Genomic DNA, 26,054 nt, shown 5'->3' with positions numbered 1-26,054 from the left:
GTTTTGGGTTTATTTACTCTTTCAGGTTCTTACACTAGGGAAATAATATGACGTTTACACATATGGGTCCGATTTATTTCACTTATGAGTGTGGTCTCTAGTTACATCCATTTACCTATAAAAGCCTCAAGTTTATCTTTTTTTATAGCTGGGTAATACTCCATTATATAAAAATACCACATCTTTTTTATCCATTCCTCAGTTGATAGGCATTTGGGTTGTTTCCAAGATTTAGCTATGACAAATTGTGCTGCTGTAAACATGGGTGCACCTATATTGCTGTGATATGATGTTTTTATTCTTCTGGAAAATACATAGAAGAGAAATAGCTGGGTTAAGTGGAACCTCTAATCCTAGACTGGTTTCACCAGTCTACACTCCCACCAGCAGTGGAGAAGGGTTCCTTTTTCTCTGCAACCTCTCCAGCATTGTTTTTAAAATTTATTTTAAAAATAAAAGAAGGAAAACATATTAACAAACAGACATCCATTTACAGAATAGCATAAGAACAATACAAGCAATACAGAGTTACAGACAAAGTGAGGAAATTGACAATGGTTGTTGTATTTCCAGCATTTGTTATTGGTTGATTTCTTAATGATAGCCATTCTTTCTGAGGTCAGACGGAATCTGTGTTGTTTTAATTTGCATTTGTCAAATGACTAATAATGTTGAATTTTTTTTCCTGTATTTATTTGCCATTAGTATTTCTTCATCTGAGAAGTGTGTATGCATCTTAGAGGCCCATTTTTGTATTGGGTCTTTGAATTGGGAGGGCTGATATTTTAAAAATTCTTTATATGTTCTAAATAGAAATCTTTTGTCTGAGGGGCAGTTGGATAACATTTTTTCCCAATTCATGGGTTTTCTTTTTACTCTGTTGGTGATTTCTTTTGATGTGCAAAAACTTTTTAATAAGATGAGATCCCAGGTGTTGATTCTTTGAGGTATTTCCCGTACTGTTTGGTTTTTGTTCATGAACTCTCTGTCTATCCCTATGTTCTTACTCTTGAATTTGTTTTGCTTTGCTTCCCCTAAAAAGCAAGAGTATTCAATATGGTATAGTAGAAGCCTTGTGATTCTAATCCTAGCTCCATTACTAAACTGTATGTGTAATACCAGAGAAGTCACTTTTAATAATTGTTTCTTTAAATGAGAATTTTATACAAAAAAATTTCTAAAAATTCATTCTAATTCAAAATTCCTTAGTATGTTAATATTAGAATTAGACTCTATTATGTGCCGGGGATATAGCTCAGTGGCATAAGCACCAACCTGGCAAGTGCAAGGTCCTGAGTTCGATTCCTGGTACCAAAAAAAAAAAAATCAATATAGACTGTATTAGGTGAAAGAAGCAAGAGTTTAAAAACAAGACTTGATTCTGACATGAATGTACTGTACCATTTCTATTTTTAGGTTTAGTGCCATACAATGTGCAGCTGCAGTCCCCAGAGTCCCTGCAGAATCCTCGTGTTCCAGAAAGTTTGAGCAGTCGAATCTTCAGGTATCAAATGAGACACAAGTCAATAATGAGCTGACCACAAACGGTCATGGCCCACCTCCCTCCAAACAGGTTTCCCAGCAGCCCAAAGGAATTATGGGAATGTTTGCTTCTAAAGCTGCCACTAAAACCCACGATACGAACAAGGAAACCAAAACAGAGGCTAAAGAAGTAACAAATGTAAGTCTTCCTTGAAGGTTGGCCTTAATTACAGCACAGAATAGGTATCTAGGAAAGCATTTATAGTTTCTGGAGTAGTTAAACTATATAGATTCTGATATTTCGTGCTGATTTGAACCCTTTAGTGCTTGATACTCTTTTTCTTTTCTTTTCTTTTCTTTTTTGAGACAGAGTCTCATTTGTAGTGCAGGCTGACTTTGAACTCACTCTGTATCCCAGGCTGGTCTCAAACTTGCAGCAATCCTCCTGCCTCGGCCTCCTGAGTGCTAGGATTACAGGCATGCACACCATGCCTGAATTAAGGGGTGATATTCTTACCTGAAGTAGTCCTTTATTCTTTGATAATATTTCTCACCAAGCCTTGGATTTTCTTTCTGTAAAATGATAATACCTGCCCTGTATACATCATAAGATTATTGTGAGACCCAATTGAAATAATGTGTGTGAAAACACCTCAAAGATTATAAGTGTCAAGGAATTTTATATTAGCAATGTATCATTTTGAGAACATTTTGTATTCTGGACTTTGCCGTATATATACAATGTGATCGAAATACCTGGTTAATGATTGTTTTTAAGATTGTATTGCAGTGAAAGACACGTTGCTATTAATCCCACAGGTCCCCTCCACATTGTTTTGCTGCTTTCTGAACCAGTTCTGGAAGTCCTCCTTTGTGCCTTTATGACCTGTGATCAATAATACAATGATAATACAATGAGTGCTGCTGCTTACTGTCATCTAATAGAAAGGCAGGCTCTTGAAAACATTGCACTGCATCCTCATCCACCTTATGCACCAGATCTGACACCATACGACTTCTGGCTCCTTCCCAGAGTCAAAATGGTCATGAAAGGTTACCATTTTGAATTGATTTGGGACATTGAGGCAGCCAAGACAGTGCAACTAAAGACAATCATGAAAAAGGACTTTCAGAACTGCTTCAGACAGTGACAAGAATAATGGGACAAGTATGTTTGAAGAGAGAGAGAGTATTCTGAGGGGGAATGATGGTAATAGGTCTTTTACTGTAATAAAATTTTGGAAAATTTGAGCATTCACTATATTTTTCTTTCACTCTCTGTATACCTTTTTAGTGTAGTTAACCCTCTTGTTCTGTTCCTTTGGCTTCTTTTTTCACTCCCCTTTGTTGTTGTTGAGTTACCTAACTTAAGGGCATTGACTGAAGAATCACAATACTGTTAAAATCCAGAAAAATAAAATTATTGTTATTACTAACATGATAATCATTTTCAGGCTTTTGCTTTGGGAAAGGAGAAGAGTGGTAGAGGGAAACACAGATGTTGATTGAATTCCTGCTGTGTGCCAGTAGTGTGATCTTTGTTTAAATCTTCATATCAATTCTGTTTGGGCCTGAACATTTTTATTTTGTATGTGGTAAAACTGGGGCCTAGACTTGCTAGATAATTTACTATTAAATTATTATTGTCGCCATTAGATTTCAGATCCACATCTGATAATTAAAATTGTGATATCTTGCCCACTCTGCTCTGTTGTATACCATACTACCTCTGATTTGTTTTAATCTTAATGTAAATTGTTTTAAAATGTGCTCAAGAAAAGCTTAGACATATCAGTGGATAATTTTATAAGGACTATGACAAAGCTTTGTAAATTAGGATCAGATACCATGTGGTCTGGATTATTGTTTTAGATTAGTTCTTATATCTAATGCCTACATCTTGGCTTGATCACATAAAGATTATACCATCAGGAAAGCATGCTCTGTCATAGGAGAGATTATTTGAGACTACTACTTTAAGAACAACCTAAGCACTAGGAGAAAAATATTATATGTTTTTTCTATATTTTAGTTGGTAATTTTTTTATTGCTTCAATTTCACTGACTGTCAGGATTTTTATATTTTCTTGATTCAGCTTTGGTAATTCAAGTGTATCTATGAATCCATTTCTTCTGTATTTTCCATCTTACAAGAGTATCTTTGTATGTTTTAAGGTATCTTCGGCTGGCAGCAAAGCACTTGGAAAAGGGAAAATGAGCAATTTTTTTGGAAAAGCTGCTATGAGTAAGCATGTTCTCACTTTCCTTCGATTAATAAGTGAATGTTAACATGGTAACATATCATACTGCGGTATCTAGTTTTTTCTATCCAGGCATTCCTGCTTCCTGACATAAATTTATAAATACTGACCAATATATTGGTGAAAGTAACCAACTAGCACAGTAGACCTACTGGATAAGCTGGACTCAGTTGAGATCTTTTGGAGGGCAGTTTACTACTTCTGCTTTTATTTCCTGCTCGACAAAAATATTTGCTTCATAGGACTACTGATAATGGGTGATGAAAGTAAAAGAGAGGCCACTCATTCAGCAGGATTGTGTTCAGGTTTATTTTGTTTATTCTTTTACTTTTTTGGTTTTCTTCTGGTACGGGGAGTCGAACTCACGACCTCGTGCTTGCCAGGCAGGCGCTGTGCCACTGAGCTAAATCCCCAGCCCAGTGTTGAGGTTTAATGGTGGGTGCTGGCGTCAGTTTGCCTGCTGTGACCTTTATTACACCTATTTTCCAAGGGATCACCAGAGCAAATCTGTTGCATTTCTTTATTCTTTGCAGATTATTCACAGTAATGAATTAAATGTCAGCGTGGATTTGAATGGCCTAGATTGTGATGACCATTTAAACATTTAGTTTTTGAGAAAGTAATAATCTCCTTTATTTAAAAAATGTATAAATAAGAATTGTTTCTTATGGAAAGAACCAGTAGTCACATATTTTTATGCTTCTCATGTCAAGTATATATCCCCTGAGGACATGTGGCAGAATACCAGGAAAAATGCAGGAGCCAAAGGATAATTATGGCACACTTTCCCGAGCCTCAGTTTTACAAAGATTTTTCAGGGAAACATTTTTTCTTATGCTTTTGCAGCAAAATTAATCTGAGTTCTGCCTTTCTGTGGTAGTCACATTACCGATCAAAGAGGAATTGGGGTGATGGTGTTTTATTTGCCATGAAAGTTATCAGGGGAGACCATTTTTGTGTTCTGAAAGTGCAGTACATAGAAAATGTGATACTTTTAAGTTATTGAGAAGCACAGTTGTACTTTTGTGGGCACAGTGCACAGCAGGACTCCCACTTCTATGAAAACACATAGTGCTAGTGTCTCTGGCCTGCATGGCTGGGTCTGGTCCCAATCAAATTATGGTTTTTTGGTGGGTTTTGATAAGGCCTACGTGTTTGTTTGTATGTGTTTGTTACCTTAACCAGTCATTTTAAAAATTGTTTTTAAAAATAAAATGTATGAAAATTTGCCAATTGTAAAATATACCAAAGTATACATATATTTATGTGTTCATTTAGCAAATACTAGTTGTGCACTTGTTGAAGACAAATATATGGAAAATAAAATAGGTACTGATTATAATTGCTAGGCAAGTGTTACTATAACATGTAATACAGGGAGAGGGAAAACCTGAAAAAAAAAAAAAAAAAAGAATTACTTGCCTAATAAGAATCACTTACAAAGTTGATTTATTTAAGAGATATTTTCTAAGGTTGAATGTTCAGTGTAAAGATTTGCTGCATGACACGATTATTGCAATGAAAATAAAGTTTGAGAGTTGGATGAGGAGAGTATTGTAGGGACTTGAACATATTAAAACATACTGCTGGGCAGTAACAAGTATTCGCAAGGATGTAGAAAATTGAATCCTCATACATTGCTGTGGGGAATGTAAAATGGTGTACTCTCTTTGAAAACCTTCAAAAATTTTAAACTTAGATTTATCCATTAATTCCACTCCTAGGTATCCAAGCAAATTAAAGCTGTATGTCTGCACAAAAAACCTGTATGAAGTGGCCGTACAGCAATTTTCCTAATAGCCAAGAAGTAGAAACAATACAAACAATACAATGAATGGAGAAACAAATGTGACATATCCAGACATGGAATATTATTCAGCCATAAAAAGGAGTGAAATTCTGTCATTTGTGACATGTTTACTCCTAATCAGTCTGGGATATGTTGATGAGAAAGTTGGGAAGCATTCATACCTGAGAATAATAGTATTGAAAATACAAAAAAAGTAAAGTATACTATTTATTGGGTTGTTTAAATTTCCCAGTCAAGTCTTTAAAAGTATAAATAGATTGCATTTAATCCATCATGTACACTTTCAGATAATATATATAATATATAAATTATCATACTATCCTGTGCTTAATAGCCAAGACTAAGATATGAGTGGTGATTTCTACATTGTAGATGGTTTAAGCTGTGATTGAACACGCAGCTAAACTTATTGAAGAACTGCCTACCATTGACAGCTTTCTAATTGTGTATTGTGAGTTTGCTTGCAGAGAGCTATCACTAAGTCCATTGTGAAGGCTAGATTATATGTTTCTGTAATTCTCAGATGGCTAGGCCCTTCTTATGTGCATTTTATTAGTCCTCTGCATTAAACAGTAGTTTTTGTGTTTTTTAGCTTCATGTAAGGGAAGGAGTCAAGATTTTGTGGCGTAAACTGACTGAAGTCTGTATCTTGGATCTTAACTTTTGTATCAATGTTACCTTGAGTGAAATCACCTAACCTCCCATCTGATCTCTTAATTCTTATGATAATCCTCACAGTTTTTACAGAGAAAAATGATTTTTAGGTAAAATAACTTGCCAAAAGGGAAACTAGAGTGATCCAAAATAGTTTTTCAGTTGTATCATTAAGGTGATAGATAATAAGAGGATCCAAGCATTAAAAGGTAGACTATAATAGAAAGCAAAGGTCTTGCTACACATTCTGTGATCACCATTTGTAAGCTGTGTACTCTTGGGGAACATCTTTTAATTCCTGTCACTCTTAGTTTTCCTTGTCTGAAAATAGAGAAAGATGATACTTCAAGAAGTTAAATTTGTTTTTCTAAGCCTTGCTTTTACTATCCTTTGGCCTGGGGGCTATGGTGTAATGACAGATTAGCAGGAGGCAGAAATGAGAAGAGTTATAGCTACAGTAGTAGCTAGAAAGGAGAAATGTTTTCTGAATAGATTGAGCTCTGTTAAGACAGGGACAGTTTTTTTATCCTTTTAGCCCTTGCTCCTAACCTTACCTGGCACATAGTGGACTGTCAAAAGAATGATGGATTAAGATTGCTTGGTGGAGTTATATATCATCTGCTATACTTTATTTGTAGATAAACTTAAAGTCAATTTGGACTCAGAACAAGCAGTGAAAGAAGAAAAAATAGTGGAACAACCTCCAGCGTCTGTCCCTGAACCAAAGCTGGCAACTCCTGCAGACCTGAAGAAACCCAGCAAAAAGGCAGAGCCTGTTAAGATGCAGCAAAAGGAAAAAAAATGGTAGGAAAATTCTGTCACTTGCAAGGGAAGCGTCTGCTGGGGGTGAGAAGGTCTGTGGGCTTATTGACAGCAGGTAGTTTTCAGTTGAGTCTTAAATTCTGCTTAGTACCTCAGGGATGCAACTCTACAGCTGAATCAGAAGAGAACTCAGTAGCTTATCTGATGAAGTGGGACTGTGGAATCAACCAGTTTGGGGGATTTAGGACTCTACAAAAAAGTCGTGTTTTTTGTCTCCATTGATCTAAACTAATTGTCTTTTTTTCCCTTACATCATTTCTTCATTTTTAAATTTGTTAACATGGCATAAATGTGCCTCTGTGTGTGTATGTGTGTGTGTGCTTCACTTCAAGTCGCCAAATGAGAAGTTACTGTTTCCAGTCATATTTAAGAGAAAAAGTTCTTTGTTTTCTTTTTATATCAATGAGTTTATTTTTCAAGTGGTAAAATGTAATTAGAAAAGAAAATAAAAAGCACACAAGCTGTTAAAAATGAATCCAGGAATTTGAGACACTACCTCATAGTTGGTAGGAATTAGTCTGTTGAAAGAAATTCTAAAGGACACTGTCGGCACTGATAGGCCCACAAAGACCTGACTTTTGTGGCAAGGTTGGAGCAACTTGAGTAAAAAAACCAACAAAATGGTGATGTTTCAGAGGGTTAAGGCTCTGTCCAGTGGGCCTTTCTTCCTAGAAATATATGATACAGATGGATTAAAATGTCCCCAACCATGGATGCAACATTTAGTGTTGATGCTTACTGCCAAGAACATGTTTAGTATTTCACTATTAAGTATGATGTTAAATGTAGGCTTTAATAAATGCCCTTTACTAGATTGAGAAAGTTCTATTCTGTTCCAAGTTTGCTGAGGGGTTTTATCATGAGTGGGTGTTGAAATTTTAATGGATACTTTTTCTGCATTTATTGAGTTACTGTGACTGTTTTTCAGCTAATGTGAACTGTACCAATTGAATTTTAAATGTTAAACCACCTTGCTTTCTTGGAGTGAACCTTACTTGGTTGTGATGTATTATCCTTTTTATGTATTGCTGGATTAGATTTGTTAATGTCACACTAGGAATTTGTTTGAATCTATGGTTTTGTTTTGATTTTTTGTGATGCTATGGATCAAACCCAGAGCCCCAGAGTGTTAGGCAAGCACTCAACCACTGAGCTACTTTTCCAGTCCTCCCCTGTATGTTTATGAGGTCTATGGCTCACTTATTTTCTTTTTAGATAATGTCTGTCAGTTTTACTGTCAGAATTGTGCTAACTTCATCAAATTAGTGGAGAGGTGTGTTTTATGTTTGCTGAAGGAGTTTGCATAGATATTTCTATCTTAAATGTTTGATAAAAATGTATCATTGAGTTTAGGCTTGGAATGTCTTCATAGGAAGGTTCTTTTTTTTATGAATTTAATTTCTTTGAGTAAAGTTAATTTCAGTTCCTTCTGGATCAAGTTTTAATAAGTTGTGTTTTTAAAGAAATTTGTTTATCTAAGTTGTTGTAATTAGTGTCATAAAATCGTTTGCAGTACAGCCTTGTTCTTTGAGTATCAGTAGGTATTGAAAAAGGGAAGAATCAAACTTCCCAAGTCTGGTAGTCTTGAGTAGTAGCTGCTTATTTAATGCTTGTTGAATGATTGGCAAGCCAGTAAGGGAAGTAGAAAGGCATTCAGAAAGATTCTTGATAATCTGGTTGTAGCTTTCTATAGAGTTAGAGAAATCTTATATTCTGGTCACCTGTGAAGTGACCTAGTTGTGCTTAGTTAACGGCAAAAGAGTCCTTAAACTGCAAAAGTAGCTCAGTGGTACAGCACTTTCTTAGTATGCACTAGGCCCTGAGTTCCATCCCCAGCACTGCAAAAAAAGGTTCTTACTGGTTTACTTTGACTGGAATTAGGACCATGAGTTATATGAAAAAGATACATAGGCACAAAGGAGTGCTTACATTTTTGTTCAGTGTAACATGCTTAATTTATTCCTGAATGACAATAGGGGGAAGCGAGTAGAGTTATCTAATGATGAAACAAAGGAAACTGGAAATGTGAAGAAAAAGAGGAGAAGAATCAAACTTCCTCAGTCTGATAGCAGTGAAGATGAAGGTGGGCATTGTTATTAATTTACTAGGGGATCAATTTTTATTATGATGCTCAAGAGCCTGAAACATAATTTATTATGGGTTGTAATGATAGTATTAATCCTAGCATCAAAGAAACACAGCCTGTATTTCTTTGTGATATCTACTTTTAGCCTTTTGAACAGAACTGTTCTTTTACTACACATACTAAGGCATTTTTTTTTTTAAGGATGAGGGGTTATTCCTTTGGCTAACTTTATGTGACTCTTAAGAATTGTGGTATCAAGGATATTGAAGCTGTTCCATACATACTGTTGAAAGGGAATGAATGACACTATAGACCCTTTAGTCTTAGGCTGCGGGCAATATTGTAAGGTAAGCAAATAGAATAAGGGAAAGAGGGCAAGAAACATAATGTGCTTTTTAAAAGAATAGCAAGTATTCTTAAGAGCCAAGATCTCATACTAAGTCATTTAAAGGAAAATGTGCAGAAAGAGCAGGAGGCTGAAGAGAAAGACCTGGGCTGAGCTGATGTTCTGAATGCCTCAGCCAAGGATAAAAAGCTGCTATATTCACTTCAAGAATTTGGGGCATAGTGTGCATGAACCATTTTAGGCAATAGGGGGAAATATAACCTGAAAGAATTCAGCATCATGGTAAGGTCCATAGACTAGTACAAATAACCTGATACTAAAAGAGATTAAAGAAGAGTAACGAATGGAAAAGAGGAACCTTCTATCCAAGGACAAAACTAGAAATGTAAGAGTCTTTTCTTAACCAAAAACTGAACATGATAACAGAGTGTCATAGTGTGGGGTTACAGAACACATGTTTTATAAGATTATTTGTAATAGTCACCCAAAGAATCATATGCAAAAGGAGAGTGCAGCAAATGTGTCCCCACACTAAAGACAAAAGAGTCCAGCCAAAGGCCTGGATCCCACACCAGTGTTCTGCATGAATCCAGCTGAAGACCTAGAGCCCGTAACAATGCCTCCCACGAGTCCAACTGGAGGCCTAGAGCCTATGACAATGTCTCATGCAGGCCTGTTTCATGGATCTGTGCTGGGAAGGGTCAAAGGTCAATGGGGGAGCTAGAAAGTCTGTGCCAGCAGGATGAAGGAGCTGTGCTAGCAGGCTGAGGGATCTGTACTGGAGCAAGGAAGCACTGCTTAAAGTAAGAACCAGAGCCCCCCCGAAAAGTACCACAGCCATCCTCCACAACAGTGAGGTCCTGAGCTCCTCCCATGAGGAAGAAAGCTGAGTTCCCATCAGGAAAGCCAATACAAGAAGCTTCTCCAGTAGACTGAGCAGTGCACCATGTTCCTCTCTGGAACCAGGAAGCAATGCTCAAAGTGAAGACCAGAGCTCCCCAAAGTGAACCAAAACCATTCTCAGCAACAACAAGGTCCGTAGCTGCTCGGACAGTGAGAACAGCCGACTTCATCAGGAAAGCCAGCATGACAAGCTCCTCCAAGAGAACCAACCGCTCCTTACAGCTTCTACCAGCACCCAACAGCTTCTCTCAAGCTCCCAGCAGCCTCTGAACTTCTCCACTTCTGCCTCTTGTGCTGCTGGCAACAATCCTCAGATGGGCTTCCCATACCCAGCACCACATTGGTTCAATGAAGCTGGATATTACAAGTTGACCACCAGTTGTCAGTGCACCACAGAGAGTCTCCCTAAGAAAGAGTTATTGACTCAATTGTACAAGTGGGTGGAAAAACAAATTATATATGCAGAAGATTGAAATGCGAAAGAAGTGAGTAGACCTAATAAGTAGTACCAGGTAGTTGACTCTGATAGAAATGCCATTTTGACTCTCTGTAGATTTAGATCCTACCATTCACAAGTAGTGTTAGGAGCACAGTCTGATACCCAGTGAGAGGAGCAGTGCTCTTCTGAGGTATGTTGTTGTTTTGTTTTGTTTGTTTGGTTTTTTTGAGACAGGCTCTCACTTTGTAGTGCAAGTTGGCCTTGAACTCGCTTACGTAACCGAGGCTGGCCTTGAACTCATGGTGATCCTCTTGTGTCAGCCTGAGGTATGGTTTTTTAATAGGTCTTTGGAATAAGTAGAGTTAGGGCATTATGAGCATTCAAATGTGAATGCAATTGCTATATTTTTGTTCCATGTCTTTAACAAAATGTTTTGACCACACTTTCTGAAAGGAAGATATCCAAGTATATGAATGAAGTAAAAGACCATCAGGGCACATTCTGAACAGTTCAAAATTTAAATGTAGGTGCACAGGATAAGGAGTAACTTAGGAATATGTGCTAATTGGAATACTCTTACCTACTTGCAATCAGGGAAATAAGTTGAGGAAGATTCTTTAAAAGGCTTTGAAGCTGTCAGCCTAATGTACATTAAAAAGTTAAAGCCATGCCAGCCATGGTGGCAGGCCATGCCTGTAATCCTAGCTGCTTGGGAGGTTAAAGCTGGAGAATTGCAAGTTTGAGGCCAGCCTGGGCAATTTAGCGAGAATCCTGTCTCAAAAAAACGTGGGAAGCGGGATGTAGCTTAATGGTAGAGTGCCTCTGGGTTCAGTTCTCAGTGCCACAAGAAAGGTAAACTAGATATTCTACTATTAGTGAGTTGAGGAATTACTGTGGTTGGTTAGGCACCATTACATATATTCCCTGAAATATTCTCTGTTTTGATCCATGGCCCACAAAAATAATAATACCTGTGGGCGATTAGAGATACAAGTGGGGTTATTTATTTTGGAAAGGAGGGCAAAGAAATATGATAGAGGCAGCAACCTATAATAACAGATGACAGAGAGCAATGGCTCTCAGATTTTTTCCCTGCAGCAAAGATAATTTTTGGCGTCAGACTAAATTATCAACCTCTACCGTTTTATTCCTAAATTTCTTTCTCTCAGAGCAGTGGGATTTTATTTTAAACCTTCACAGTCTCTAACTTACAACTGTTTTATTTCTGTTACATTGATTACATGATACTTGCTGAGTCTGCTGTCTTAATCTAGTCAGTAGCAGAGGAACAGCAGGAGTGGAGGAAATGGCAAAGATTTTGGTATCAGACAGGCCTGCGTCTGACTCTTTCTTGCATCGCTTACTGTGTGATTTTAGACAGATTTCTTAACTTCTTTAATGGCTTGTTGCCTCATTTTAAAAATGGGGATGTTATCGGAAACTCTATAGTCTTACTAATGAGCATCAAGTAAGATGATATGTAAGAATTCCACAGCAGTGTTTATTTGACATGTAGTGGGGGTTTAGCCCCTTGCTGTTGAAGTGTTGCGTGTTCGGAAATATATTTGTAGGAACCTTCTTTCAGAAAAATCCCCTTACCTATATATTTGGAACTCTCTAACGAAGGGCCATTTTTTTTTTTTTTTTTACTTCACGATGCCAAGAGTCATAATCACCATTACAGATTCTCTTTGTAAATCAAAAAGAGAGAGGGGGAGATCCCGAGATAGCATTAAGAAAGTCTGTATTGCTAGGAAGAAGCAGAGTTGTAACAGATGTATTTAAGTATGTTCCTTCCTGCAAGTTGCTTACCAAGGATATTAAGCAAATGACCCCACCCTTTTTTAAGGTAAGGATAGATACTTTTAAAATACTGAGTCCTAGGAAGATGGGAATGCTTTCCAGGAATTTTAATTACCATCTCTGCCAGGAGACTCAGCAAACAAGTGGTTACACTGCAGAATCCCTGAAATTAACTTTACCCACAGTTCTTGTTCTGCCCCCACAAAAGTTGCTTTCCTGGAATAATTCATGTTTTCATACTTCTTTTATTGGAAGATCTACAGATTTGCAACAAATCTATTTAAACTGCACAAATTCCGCAAGCATTCTTAAGCTTTCACCACTAAAAATGTGTTGAGTCAGGGCTTGACTTGATAAGTAATAAGACAGACAGACTTCTTTTCTCATTTCTTCCATTCCGTGTACCACATGAATATGAGCAAGTTTTTTTTTTGTTTTTTTTTTTAATTTCTTTAAACCTCAGTTGTATAAAATAAGTTACAGTGATTTGAGGGGTTACTATAAGAATGAGTAATTAATATCTGTAAAGTCTAAAATTTGATTGTTTTGCTTTTAAAAAATTTTTTTAATGTTTAAACAAAGCAGTAGATCTACAGAGTTTTAAAAGTCAAGGAAGGCTGGGGATGTAGCCCAGTGGGAAAGAGCCTACCTTGCTTACACGTGAGGTCCTGGGTTTGATTCCTAGAACCACATTTTAAAAAAAAATCCAAAAGTCAGTTAAAACAGATTTATAATAGTCTCTACCATCTAAATTATTCAATTAGCTGATCTTTCTCTTGTCAACTTTTTCTTGCCTTCTATCTTCCAGGGATTTTTTTTTTTTTTCTAAATTTCTTCTTTATCTCAGCTTCTCTGTTCTTTTCTGTTATGGGGGGAGTTATAACATTTTCTTTATTACATTTCTCTGGGGGAACATGTAGAAGGAAAAGGAAGGTGTATGCAGAATCTTCCTTGATGTGGGTGCTCTTCATCCCCAGTTTAGTTTAGAAGGGGTTATTTTCCTTTATTTAAAAAAAATTATTGCTCTGTGTTCAGCACCAGGGGAATTGTGGCATTCCTCCCTCTTTGGAGTGAGAGTCTGAAATGGGGATGTGAGTAAACAAAACAGCTGTGTGCGGTCCTTTGCTAGGGGTGTGAGTGCGTGCCACTGGGATTGTTTTCCTTGGGTAAGTCAAGTGGCTGCAAAAGTGGAAATGGAATAAGAACACCTAAATTTATTACCTTGAGTTATCGAAACTTCTTTGGCTTCTTCACTGCCTAAACTTTCCTCCAACCAGTGTAACACATCTGCCATTGTGCCCAGCTTTTGAACAGCTATTCTTCCAGAACAAGAACTCTCAGTTCTGGGGTGCATCCCTTCTCTTGCCTGAGCTTTCATTGTGTGCTAGCCTCCCGAAGCTGGGTTTGTAGCTAGACCTTGTTCCTTCCCAAGCTTACAAAGTTTGGGGACCCATTTCATACTCGAAGTATAAACTTGATTCATTCTGGCTCTTGTTCTCCTATACCTCCTTAGTTCATTTGGCCTTGAACCTTCCACTGTCAGAATTGTTAACACTGACCTAATGAGGGAAAATTTCAGATCCAAGACTTTTGCTAAGATTTTGGAGGTAACCAGGAGATCCAGGGAGCAGGTGAAGCTAAGCAGCTAACAGTTCCCTGACCAGGTCAACTGAAGACTTCCAGGTTCTGTCTCACGCGTCTGATACTAGAACCACTGTTTCTGAAACTATTGAGAAATGATGGGATTCTTCTGGTGGCGCTGTCATTTCCATAGTGTTATTTCTTCCCTAAAAATACTCCTTATTGCTCCTCTCAGTATAGCAAAACAAGCTTCATCAGTAGGACAGTCACTAGATATAATTCCCACACAGAATATTGAGCAGGACTTAATTGATAAAGCTTTCATTGTAAACATCAGTCCGAAGATGATCTCTTCCCCAAAGTTTATGCTCTTAATATCATCTGCAAATTTTGGTTTTTTGAGACAGGATCTCACTATGTAATTCAGGCTGGCCTTGAACTCACTGTTACCCAGGCTGGCCTCCAACTCATGGCAGTTCTTATGCCTCAGCCTCCCAACTGCTGGGATGATTGGCATGTGCCATCATGCCCAGCTCCAGCTGGAAAGTTTAGCCTAACAAATTTCTCAGGTGATTACAAGTAACCCTCAAATCACAGTCACAACACGGACATGGAGCATTTGGTATAATCTGAAGATTATCTCTTTTGTTGGTCTTGTGTGAAGATGGTCATTAATAGTAAGGTAACATGGATACCTGGACTAGGAAAGTTGTGCAGTCAGACTGACTTCAATCTGAAACCTGTCTAGTTACAAGCTGTGTGAGTTTGTCAAGTGAAGGAACCTCTGATTTCTGTTTACTCCACTTAGAATAGAATACTCAATATCACACATGGTAGGTGACCAGTAGCTATTTATACATCACCTTCACACCTGAACATAACTGTAAATAAAATAAAACATTTAGTTTAGATGATCTATAAGGTATTTCCAACTCTAATGATGCTTCGTTCTCTGATTTTAATTGTATAAAACTAATGTGTATTTTAAAGGTAACTGATAACTGTGCAGTGCTTCTTTGTCACTGACTTACTGCTTCCAAAATGCCTTTTTTTGAACATAGTAGTTAGAGGTGCTATTCAGGAAGGCACTATTTACCAGCTAGAGCTTACAGTTTTCTTGTCTAAACTTGTTTCATTATTTCAGTCATCCCAGATTCTCCTGGGACTTATGAAACTCAGTCACCATCCCCGCCTCCTCCCATATCTCCATCTCCTGACCCAGTGCCGAAGACTGAGCCTGAGCCTCCTCCTGACAAGGTAAGACCTTACTGGAGCGCTTCAGTTCTGTGTGTCTGTGATCACCCGAGGATCTGCATTTACTGTGCTGAGTTGTGACTCATGCTGTAGACTTCACAAATACCAGTAGATGGCTCTTGTCTCATTCTGCTTTCCTACAGGTTGACAAAAATAGATACTATATTCCTTCTCTTCTCACCTGAAGGGAAAGTTTGGTGTAGGTTACAGTCTTAGGAAGGTTATAGGGGTGGATTGAGAAACTGATTTTCATGACCTTAATATCAGGCCTGCTGTGTTACACAGCTTGGTTGAATTGTGCAAGAAGAGGTCCTGCCTGCATCAGAGTGAAGTGTGAAAGAGAGAAGGTACACACAAGTATGCACGTGTGTCACTCTGCAAAAACTTCTAGAAAAGACTAGATGAGAAGAGTTGGCAGTAAATGGGTCCATAGCACTTGAGTGCTCATCAGCTGTGTCTTATCTACATCTGTTGTGTGGATAACAAAGTCTGTTAGCGTCTATAGTCATATCTTGGTACCTAATGCATTTTGACCAGAAAATTTTGTCATGATACTCATCTTTTTTGGTACTTGACACACAAGCTAGAAATTGTTGGTGTAGATTGTCTTATTACGACTCACTACCCTTCCCAGCCAAAACAATTTTTTGGTACTTACTGCACCTCCTAGAACCAAGTAATGATTATTAAGGTACCACTGTATAAAAAAAAAACACTGACAAGATTTCTTTTTCATAACTCTTTGTTTTCCTTAATTCATTATATTAAGAGTCGCTTAAATCTCTCATTGATCTTGTGATGGAAGAGACCCATAGATAAAAGGAAAATGATATTAGTAATACATGTTTCCTCCTAAACTAGATGGGCATAATGTTGAAACGCCGAGGCTGACCATAGCAAGTATCTGTGCTGAGCAGCCCCTGGTCTGGTGTAGGGACCATCCCTGTGTGCTCCCGTCATACTGCCCTAGTTCTCCATTAAAGTGCCTACCCTATGTACTGTGGTCTGCTTTCCTTGTCTTTCCCCCCCACTAAGGTCCTTATCCTGTTTATGTTTTTAACTATAGTGCCTACACTCCCCAGCAAAACTTGTTAACAGAAGGAATACAGTACTTTCCTCAGCATGCTATATCCATCCTATAAATAGTAAAACACCAAGTGCATGCATACGTGGGGTATAACTTTTCTGTGTGGTAGGGTTGGTCCCCTTTATGGGAAGAGTTCCTGAAGCTTTTGCTATTTTTGTCTATAGCTTCACTGGTCAACTTAACGTAGTATCTTGTGCTCTTCCTCTGATCTTTCAGAACTCACGTGGAGAAAACAAACGAAAACGAAAGCATGTATTGAAATCTAAAACCTTCTTGGATATGGAAGGAAGCATGGGTAAGACAAATTTTTGAGTCCAAATCCAGAGGTAGAATTGTTAACATAGAGAGGCTTTGTAATCCCCTATAGAGAAGTCCATCTCAGATTTGAATGTGCAGGACGCTCACCCCTAAGTGGTGTGGTACTGCTTGTCTATGGACCATGCTTTGACCAGCATTGTGTAGAGAAGGCTATAGCTGACCTTAGAACGTCTGGGTCTTTGTTTGGTCCATACACCATGAAAAACAAGCCTGATCTTGGGTAGTGGTCATGTTGTCTACAGTGGGAGTTTCATGATCTGTGAAAAAATGGAGGAAACGTATCTATTTTGCCTAAATGTGGGGTTGTTACAAAGATTCAGGTGAGGTAGTTATCTGAAAACACTTTTAGTATGGAGAACACAAATCAGAGTTCAGATGTTATCCTAAACATTTATGAACATTTATTTTATTAGAATGATTGTTTTATAAATTTGAACAGTGAGAAAGGAGCTCCTACAGATGATGAGAGTCTGAAGAGGTAATCAAGAGTCTTCTTTGGTGTTTGGTCCCATTTGTTCTTATAAGGGTGTGACTCATCCAGTTTGCTTCCTGGTTCTTCTTTGTAAGCCATGTTAGGTAAAAGCATGTACTTGTTATAAAGGCCCAGAGGGGAATTAGAACTCAGGCCTAGAGTCATCGGCTGATTCTCCTGTGTTAGAAACATTGACTGGATCTGAAGAATCCACTTTTCCTAGACAGTGTGGTTGTGCAATCTTGAGGACATTGTGGCGGTCGAGTGCCTTGTCTCATTATTCCTCATCTCCAAGAGACCTCTGCCATTTTGATCGTAGCATATGATTGGGGGAAAAGATTCCTTACATATATTTTTTCATGACAAATTTCTTGTGAGCCTATAAAATCTGATGAACTCTGGACTTGGGTGTTTCTTTGTTTTGGGGAGGTTTTTTTGTGATGGCCCTTTTTTGTTTTGTTTTGTTTTTAAGCTTTTTAGTATTCTAATGCAGCTTTTTGGGGGCAGGAGTGAGATCTTGAGACAGGATCTTGCTCTATAGTTCAGACTGGCCTCAAACTTAAGCAAATCTTCTGCCTCAGCCTCCCAAGTGCTGGGATTATAGGTGTGCAGTCACCATGCCCAGCTAGTGTAGTATTTTCAAGACAGTGGGTTTTGGGGGGTTTTTTGCCACTGATAATCATGTATGTATTTACTGTTGAATTTCTGCTTTTTCTCCCCCCGCCGTTAATTTTAAAAAGATGAAAACATCAGTGCCAGTGTTTTCCTTCTCCTTCTACCCCAAAAGAAAAAAGTAAATGATTATCATGGAGTTCATTAGGAATTTGTGCCTAATTACTTATTGTTTTATTTAAAACACAGTATTCAAGATTTGGCTAGGTGTGGGATGTGGACTTTTTTGCACTCCTGCCTCCAGACAGAACTATTAAGAGCCTTGGACGAAACAATGAAAACTGTGCTCACATAGCACTTTTTGTCAGGTTTTAGTCCAAGCTCCACCTAATGAATCTTGGCCCTGGTTACCAACAAAGGAGCTGTGTGCTCTCCTCTCTCTGCTCGGAGTGTTCCAAATGTGCCGGCCCAGGGGCTTGCCCTGTCCTGTGCTGCATCACATTTGTTCTTTGGGTTTAAAAAGCTAATCTTCCCTTTTTCTGTGAGTTTGCAGCAGGGACTGGGGAGTTGGGCTCCTGAGATAAGTTGGGGTGAACTTCTGGACACAGGGCAGATTTCTACAAGCAAAGCAGTTGACTGGAAAAGAAATCTGATGTTACCTGTGGATACCAGGCCTTTATAATGGTAGCCAAGAAAACTTTATAATGGTGGCAAGTTCAGCTAAAGTAAGGTCCTATATTTGTAATCTGAAGTCTCCTTTGTCCTGTAGTTTGAAATAGCTACAGCTTTTGATATAGAAATAATTCTTTTAGCTTTTCAAGGGCATTGAGTGTGCTGATTGAGAAATTGTATTGGTGCTGCCCTGACTGGTTTTGAACACCCTGAAGCAATGTATTACACAAAATTGGCAACACGACAGCTGGTGGTTTCATTAAGAAATAATGAACCAATTGATGCTGAAGTGTAATATTATAGACATACTGCCATTTGAATACAGAATATGGCTTATTAAATAGAAATGGCTTATATTAACTAGTAGTAAGTTGTTTTCTTTTTATTGATGGCTCTTCAGAGTTTCCTAATTTAAGATACTGAATAAATAACAGCTCATAATTTTTAAATTGGAATCATTTTTCATGCTTAAATACAAAAGTGGGCACTGACCTTTTTTACACACAACTGTAGTAGCCAAAACATGCAGAGATGAGCCTGTGCTCTGTCCTCCACTTGTCCCTATCTTGGGGTTGGAGCTATGGCAACAGCAAGCCTCCCTCTCCCACATACACAGGGATTCTCGGTGCTTTATAGTACACTGAAATGGACCACGCTGGTTTCATATTGGGTCTTTATCTCTCCCCAACATCTCCATTCTTGGAAAGAAAAAAATAGTGGTCATTAATGGTCCTTCCCTCCCACTGGCATCAGATTCTACTCCATAATGGGATAACATGGAGCAACTACAGTTAGGAGCAATTTACTAAAAAGGGTAGGGTGACCAGAGCTGAAATAACCATCCACTTAGCTGCACTCTGATACCAGAGTGTGGACACATGGAGGACACAGCTGCTGGTTGGGAGTCCCTCTGTAAGACAACAAAGGCAGAACCCTCCCTACCAGGATTAGATCAATATGCCAAAGTTTTGAAATAATATTGGCAGTTCAAACACAACTGAATTTCAGACTTGGTTACCACCAAGATAGCTCAAATGCAACAGCTAACAAAGTAGAGCTTACTTGTGGCATTCCTCCTACTTCTGAGTCTCAAAACCAGCAGGGAAAACCAGGATCATAAAGGAAGTAGTCCTAGCCTGTAAGGCTGCCCTACAAAACCTGTACCTTTTTTGCACCACAAAGCAAAAGTGATCAAAAGTGGCTCTGGCCGTGGACTGGACCCTCTTGGGGTACATCTCTATTAGACCCCTGTCTCTCTGACCAGGTCTCGTCTTTGCTGACTGTGTGCATAACTTGAAGATCTTGCTAAAATTGGAATTTTGGTATAGCAATTCATGGCTAAGGTTCTGCGTTTCTTTTTTTTTTTTTTTTTTGGTTTTTCTCCGGTACCAGGAACCGAACTCACGACCTTGCGCTTGCCAGGCAGGCGCTTTTGCCGCTGAGCTAAATTCCCAGCTCCGGTTCTGCGTTTCTAATAAGCTCCTAGGAGATTCTAATATGTGTGGTTTAGGGAGACAGTTTGTGAAGTAATGCCTTCAAAAACACTGACTAGGTTGAAATTGTATAAATTCAGTATTTCTAGACTCCAGTTAATTTAACACCAGCAAATGGATCTCTTGTATTGACAAAACAAATGGAAGGGAAAAAAATTACACACGGACAATATGTGATCTGCTCTTTTGGCTTCTTTATTGTATAGGAACTGAAACCTTTCCGAGAGGGTACTTTCAGTGACCAGTTGGTCTGCTCATCTCTGAATTCTTTGGTCAGAACTGAAATAAATTTAGTTGGGGGGTGGGCTCTGATAGAAGGAAAGAAGAAGTCACAGGAGCAAAATTAGTTACAGCATTTAAAACTAATTTAAAAGGGAAGCCAGTTTGCCAGAATAAAAATATTTTATCACATAATCATTTGTTTCTTAGTAGCCTTTATTTTATTGAGTTCTGACTCCTTGTCCAGACTTAAAATCTCATCCAAGAGGAAGAGGAGGGGGGAGGTCCCTAGTAAGTTGTAAGGATGCATTTCTTCCCCTCCCCTCCCCTCCTCTTTTATTCTCTTCTCTCTCCCATTGGGGATTGAATCCAGAACCTTTGCATGGAACAACATCCCCAGCCCTTTTTATTTTATTTTTTATTTTTTTGGTTGTTTTGAGACAGGCTCTCACTGCATAGTTCAGGCTGGTGTTGAACTCACTACATAGCCCAGGCTGGCCTCAAACTCTGGGCAGATCCTCCTATCTCAGCCTTTTGAGTGCTGGGATTATAGGTGTAGGCCACCACACCCAGTGCCAGCCCTTTTATGAAAAAAAAATTTTTTTTAAATTTTGAGACAAGGTCTTAATAAGTTTCCAGGTTGGGCATGAATTTGTGATCCTCCTACTTCAGTATTTCTGTTGGAGAACTGCATAATTCAGTCACTTTCTAAATTATTATTGATAGCTGTGCAAATTTTATAATTATACAAATGATCATAGAAAATGAATTTTAAAAACCTACTTAATATCTATTTAAAATTTAATATCTTTTAAGTGGCTGGGAGTCATCCAAGTGAGTTTTATCCTCTTTAAAGTAAAGACAAATTGATTGTTATAATTATGTCACCCCAATTGGATTTGCTGGATGAAGGAGAAAGAGTGCTGTAGTGCAACGGTCAGTTTTCCTTCACCATAACCCATTGTAAAGGAAAATACAGCATGGAAGACCAGCCCAAAACCAGTAGGTACATCATATCCCATTACCAGCCCAAAACCAGTAGGTACATCATATCCCATTTTAACAGGGGAGAAAAAAAAATTGGTTCGCAAAGTGTCATCCCCAGACCAGCAACATCATTGTCATTGGGAAACATGTTTTTTAAAAAAACTTCTGAGGTCCTGCCCTAGACCTATCAAATCTGAAACTTTGGAAACAAAATCCAGTCATCTGTGTTTTAACAAACATTCCAGGTGATTCTAATGAATGTTAAAGTTAGGAGAGTGTCTTAAATTGCAGACTAGGTATTAAAACAGATACATTTAATTCTAAAGTTTATGCCTCTAGAACAACTTGACTAATGTATTTTATTAGAATTATCTGTAATTAAGATCTTGAAACTATCATTGTTCTTTAACGGGGAAAAAATACCTTCCTCTTTCATTGTTTGAGCAGTTGCCACGCAGAGTAGATTACAGTTTTCAGTTAAGAAAAGATGTTTTCCTTCACTGTTACTTTATCACCTGTTGCAGCCAGACAGGCTGAGAAAGACTTCAGATGATGTTGCCGTCGCCTCTCTGTAAAGGCACAGGAGGTTGTCTTGTGCTGTGATTTGTGGTGGGTGCGTGTAATCCCTCCCACAATCCCTCATTCCCAGTATTGAGAGACCCTCCATAGCTCTGTGTCGTGGTGGGAAACCACTGTTTGTGTCTTGTTCCTTTGGGACTTGCTCTGAAGGTCTGCTCACTGGTAAGTTTCTGTCCAAGTTTCCCTTTGTGAAGGGTTTGGATAGTTTTAAAGACAGAAGGAAAAGCAGTTGATGGCTTTGGCTGATAATGAATAAGAAAACTGGTAACTTTGTTTCTCACTTTATCGAATCTTAATTATTGATAACTTTTTCTAATATATTAGTCAAATTTCCAAGAGGCGTAGGCTTTCGAATCAGATATATTTGTGTTTTAATGTACAGTGTGCCCTTTGTGTACTCTGAAACTTTAGCATGGATCAGAATCACCTGGAGTGCTTGTTAAAACACAGATTGCTGCATTCTTTTCAGAGCTCAGATTCAGATAGTTTCCTCAAAACTACCAAGTGTGTGTCATCTGTGTGAGAGTTATCTTTATGATGTAGACTTGCTGAATCATGGGTTAGTAATCATTCAAACTGAGAACTGAAAGTTGGTATAATAATGTCCAATGCTATGTACTTAAGGTGTGCAAAGTAGGTGACATCAATATAGTGCTAGCCAAGGGGATCTGTGGCAGTGAATCTTGCTAGACAATGTGGGTCCCAAGATTTAAGAGCAGAAAAACCAGCAGTGGCAATCCGCAAGCACTAGGAGTCATAGAGGTGAGACTCAGAAGCTAGTCAAAGCACTGTGTTATAGGTCGGTGTTTGAGATACAGACAGTCCAGTTATAGAGCTCAGGAAGTTAGTTGGCATAGACCAGGATTCACACAAAAGATCTGGGCATTTAATGAAAAAGGCTTACTTAATGGCATGGGACATGGCAATGAAGGAGGAGAGATTAATTCTCAGCCCTACCTAGAGCCCTACCACATGCTTTCTACCCGAGACTAGATGTGATCTCCACTAGGAAAAAAAGATTCATTATCAAATGAGCACGACACCTTATTCTGGTAAATGACTCTCCTGATAAACCCATTCATGCCCGCTTTTTTTCTTATTCCAGTGACTGAAAAATACTATGAGAGTGAATCTTGCACTGATAGTGAAGAGGAGCTTAAGACAAAGACATCCTCTGGACACAGACCCCCTGCCACGACTGTGAAAAAAGAGCCCAGAGAGGAACGAAAGGGCTCCAAGAAAGGGACAGCTGCTCTAGGCAAAGCCAACAGACAAGTATCCATTACTGGCTTCTTCCCCAAGAAATAAACTGCCACCTCTAGCAGGTCAGAGACTTAGCGTGGTTGAAGGAGAAGACCAAGAAGTATAGACTCTCACTTACTGTGTAAGTCCGTCTGCCACCTAGCTCCTCACCTCACCCGCATCGAGCGGCTGTCCTTCCATCCTGTGAAGTTTATACTGTTGCTGGTTTTTAACCTAAAGGGAGTCACCTGGAAATAAGAGGCAAAAGAATATTTAAAAAGCTGTTACTTTCTAATGACATTTAAAAAGCACAAACGTAGAGAAATTCACTCCAAAATTAAGTCCAAACAGGTTCTGCTTTCCCCACTGTGTCCCACTGACCCTTTGCCTGATCCTCTTACCCCTCAGGAAGATTCCTTCAGGTTCTTCTGTACTCTGTGAATTTGTGTAGATGTTTTTATCCCTGAATTCTACCGGTTGTGTTTGCTCTCCCCAACCTCCTCTCCTGACTATGACACTTCTGTCCCCTAGTCCCGTGAAGCTGTTTTCTGTAAATCTTGTAAATTTTGGTTGAACTAAAAGCCAAAACAAAAATCTTCCCATGATCCTCTTCCTCCATTATAGAGTATACTGACACCTGGCTGCAGACCAGGCCATGGCTTGTGTTTTGCCCCTTTCACAAAACTCTCTAGACCTTTGCTCCCTGTTAGTGGTTAGGGAAAGCCTCAGGCAAAGCACTAATAGAAATTTAATGATGTATCCAACTTCACCAGAAATTACTTGGAGTCAGCATGGATGACGGAGGAGCTGCCATGGTGCTGACACAGGGTTATATACTGCGCCTTTGTGGTTTTCTGCTGTCCACTGTTAGTACCTGGAGAGCAAAACCTATAGAGTGAGATGAAGATTAAAAAGAAATACTTTTTTTTTTTTTGGTACCGGGAATTGAACTCAGGACCTTGCACTTGCCAGGCAGGCGCTTGTGCCGCTGAGCTATATCCCCGGCCCTTAAAAAGAAATATTTCTGCATGTATTATACAACATTATATAGAATTTTTCCCTCTCAAGGAATATGGGATGTTCAGGAACAGCAGTTTCCCCAGAAGTTAATTAATGAAGAACTTAGGGCACATATTTATACACAGATGTCTGCTCCTCATCTGCCTAGCAGTACTGACGTCTGAAGAAGAGATGGAGAAACTGAGTGATGAGTAGGTCGAAACAGTAAATACATTTTCCCTTTGTGCACACTTACAGGAAATTATCTATTCCATTAACTTTCAAGCAGCTTCCACTATGGCTGGACAGTAAGATCTTCAGTAAGATCAGTGCGTGGAGGTGGCGTGGCAGGGAGCTGCACAGTGAGCTCTGGGGAAGGGAACACAGGCTCAACGGCTGACGTAACTCACCCGGAGCAGACAAAAGACGTCTGACCCTCTTCTTCCGCCCCGGCCTGGTGTATGTCATAAGTGATACAGTCAGCTGTCTACTTTTGAAGATTAGGACTGTAGCTGACTTTGGAATTCAAACAAGCTTCTTCAGCAACCGAGTGTGGACTTGATTAAAAGACGAGAGGCTTGGTCCTGGCATTATGTGTAGGACTTGAGAAGGTAGAGGTTTTGTATAGCAAGCCGAGCAAAGGCTGACATACTCCAAAACCCTTTCTTTTTTAAAATGAAAAAAGAGTGGAAAGCCTGGAGTTAAGCTTGACAGAAAACTTCTGGGGAAGAATCCCTTTTAAATGGTTATTTTTGTCATTGCCTCTAGACATTTTTTTTTTCTAAATAGGAATGGAAAATTAAAAAGCAACAATCCAGTCTTTTTAAAAAAAAAAAATTATGCTGGGATCTCTAATAAAACTGAATTTGAATTGGAAAAATCTGGTGTGAGTTGGAATTCCAACTTTCAAGGGACAATGCAAGCCCTGTGATCTCTGTGCCCGTCGTGCTTCCTAAACTCTGAGCTGTCTGCAAGGCTTAGTGAGTATTGAGCAGTGACTTTTTTTTTTAATATAAAGGACTCTACCGTGTTATCCACATGAGTTAAATAAATTTGAGAAATCGTTTTAAAGTGATGCTTCAAACCGAATGTCTGATGAGTCTGTTTTTTGACAGGCCAGCAGCAATGTGTGCAATTATCTAAATTCTGAACAGGAACAAGGCTGGTTTTCAGTTTATATTGCTAAAACTGCATACCCGTAGTCTGCGATGGACAAGCTATTTGCTGCCTTCATCATTTTTTCAGTCCTCTGGGAGAGCTTAGTTTCAGCCAACCTCATTTTTTAGTTCATTTAAAAGAAAATCTAGTCCTGATCTTGCACATTGTATTAGTTTGGCTTCATCATTTGCTAGCTTTGTGACCTTAGGCAAATTTCTGAGACTCAGGTCCTTGAGCAAAAAAGAACTAAAATGGGCTAGTATGGGTGGTCAAGACTGAAATAATATATTTGCAGCATAAACTCAGTACATTGTGGCAGGCACATAATTGCTGTATAGATGTTGGCTTCCTTGAAGCCAATAACTGATGCAGTCGCCTACCAGCTTTCTGAAATATTACCAAAGATATGACTCCCAATGGAGGGCTCACAGAGGCATCCTGGCGGGTCAGAAGGGAACCATAGTCATATTATCTTACAAAAATTTTAAAGAGAGTGGGATTTTTAATTGAAAGATTTGTAGATGACAATATTTACTATTCATTGAAAGACCACATCTCTACTATGTGCCAGGCCTCTGACCTGGACACTAGAGTATATAATGGAAACTAAAATTTGTCTTTCGTCCTCAGGATCTAATGGAAGAAATAAGTCAACAAAATAAAATTACAGTACCATATATGACTGTGGTGACAGATAGGCACGGGCTTCTCCTGGGAGGGTGTGTATCAAAGCAGTCTTCCTGGAGGAGCAGAAACCAAGCGTGTTTTGTTTTTT

At 38.7% G+C, this 26,054-nt stretch overlaps 1 protein-coding gene across 2 annotated transcripts in view; it reads left to right on the top strand.

Moving 5' to 3' along the window:
• Positions 1-25,205, top strand: part of Pold3 (polymerase (DNA-directed), delta 3, accessory subunit) — a 47,568-nt gene extending 22,363 nt beyond the window's left edge. For both annotated transcript variants that reach the window (XM_005379914.2, XM_005379915.2), the window contains exons 6-12: positions 1,417-1,681; positions 3,658-3,727; positions 6,846-7,011; positions 9,006-9,112; positions 15,332-15,444; positions 16,745-16,823; positions 22,986-25,205. In XM_005379914.2, the coding sequence (XP_005379971.1) occupies positions 1,417-1,681; positions 3,658-3,727; positions 6,846-7,011; positions 9,006-9,112; positions 15,332-15,444; positions 16,745-16,823; positions 22,986-23,188 (1,003 nt within the window). In that variant the 3' untranslated portion in view covers positions 23,189-25,205. The remainder of the gene's footprint in view (positions 1-1,416; positions 1,682-3,657; positions 3,728-6,845; positions 7,012-9,005; positions 9,113-15,331; positions 15,445-16,744; positions 16,824-22,985) is intronic.
• The last annotated feature ends 849 nt before the right edge of the window (positions 25,206-26,054 follow it).

This window comes from Chinchilla lanigera, unplaced genomic scaffold (genome assembly GCF_000276665.1).
Source record: "Chinchilla lanigera isolate Chin_1 unplaced genomic scaffold, ChiLan1.0 scaffold00013, whole genome shotgun sequence".
NCBI classification, from domain to species: Eukaryota; Metazoa; Chordata; class Mammalia; order Rodentia; family Chinchillidae; genus Chinchilla; species Chinchilla lanigera.
Note: the sequence above shows the minus strand (reverse complement) of the source record. Positions and strands in the feature narration are given on the sequence as shown.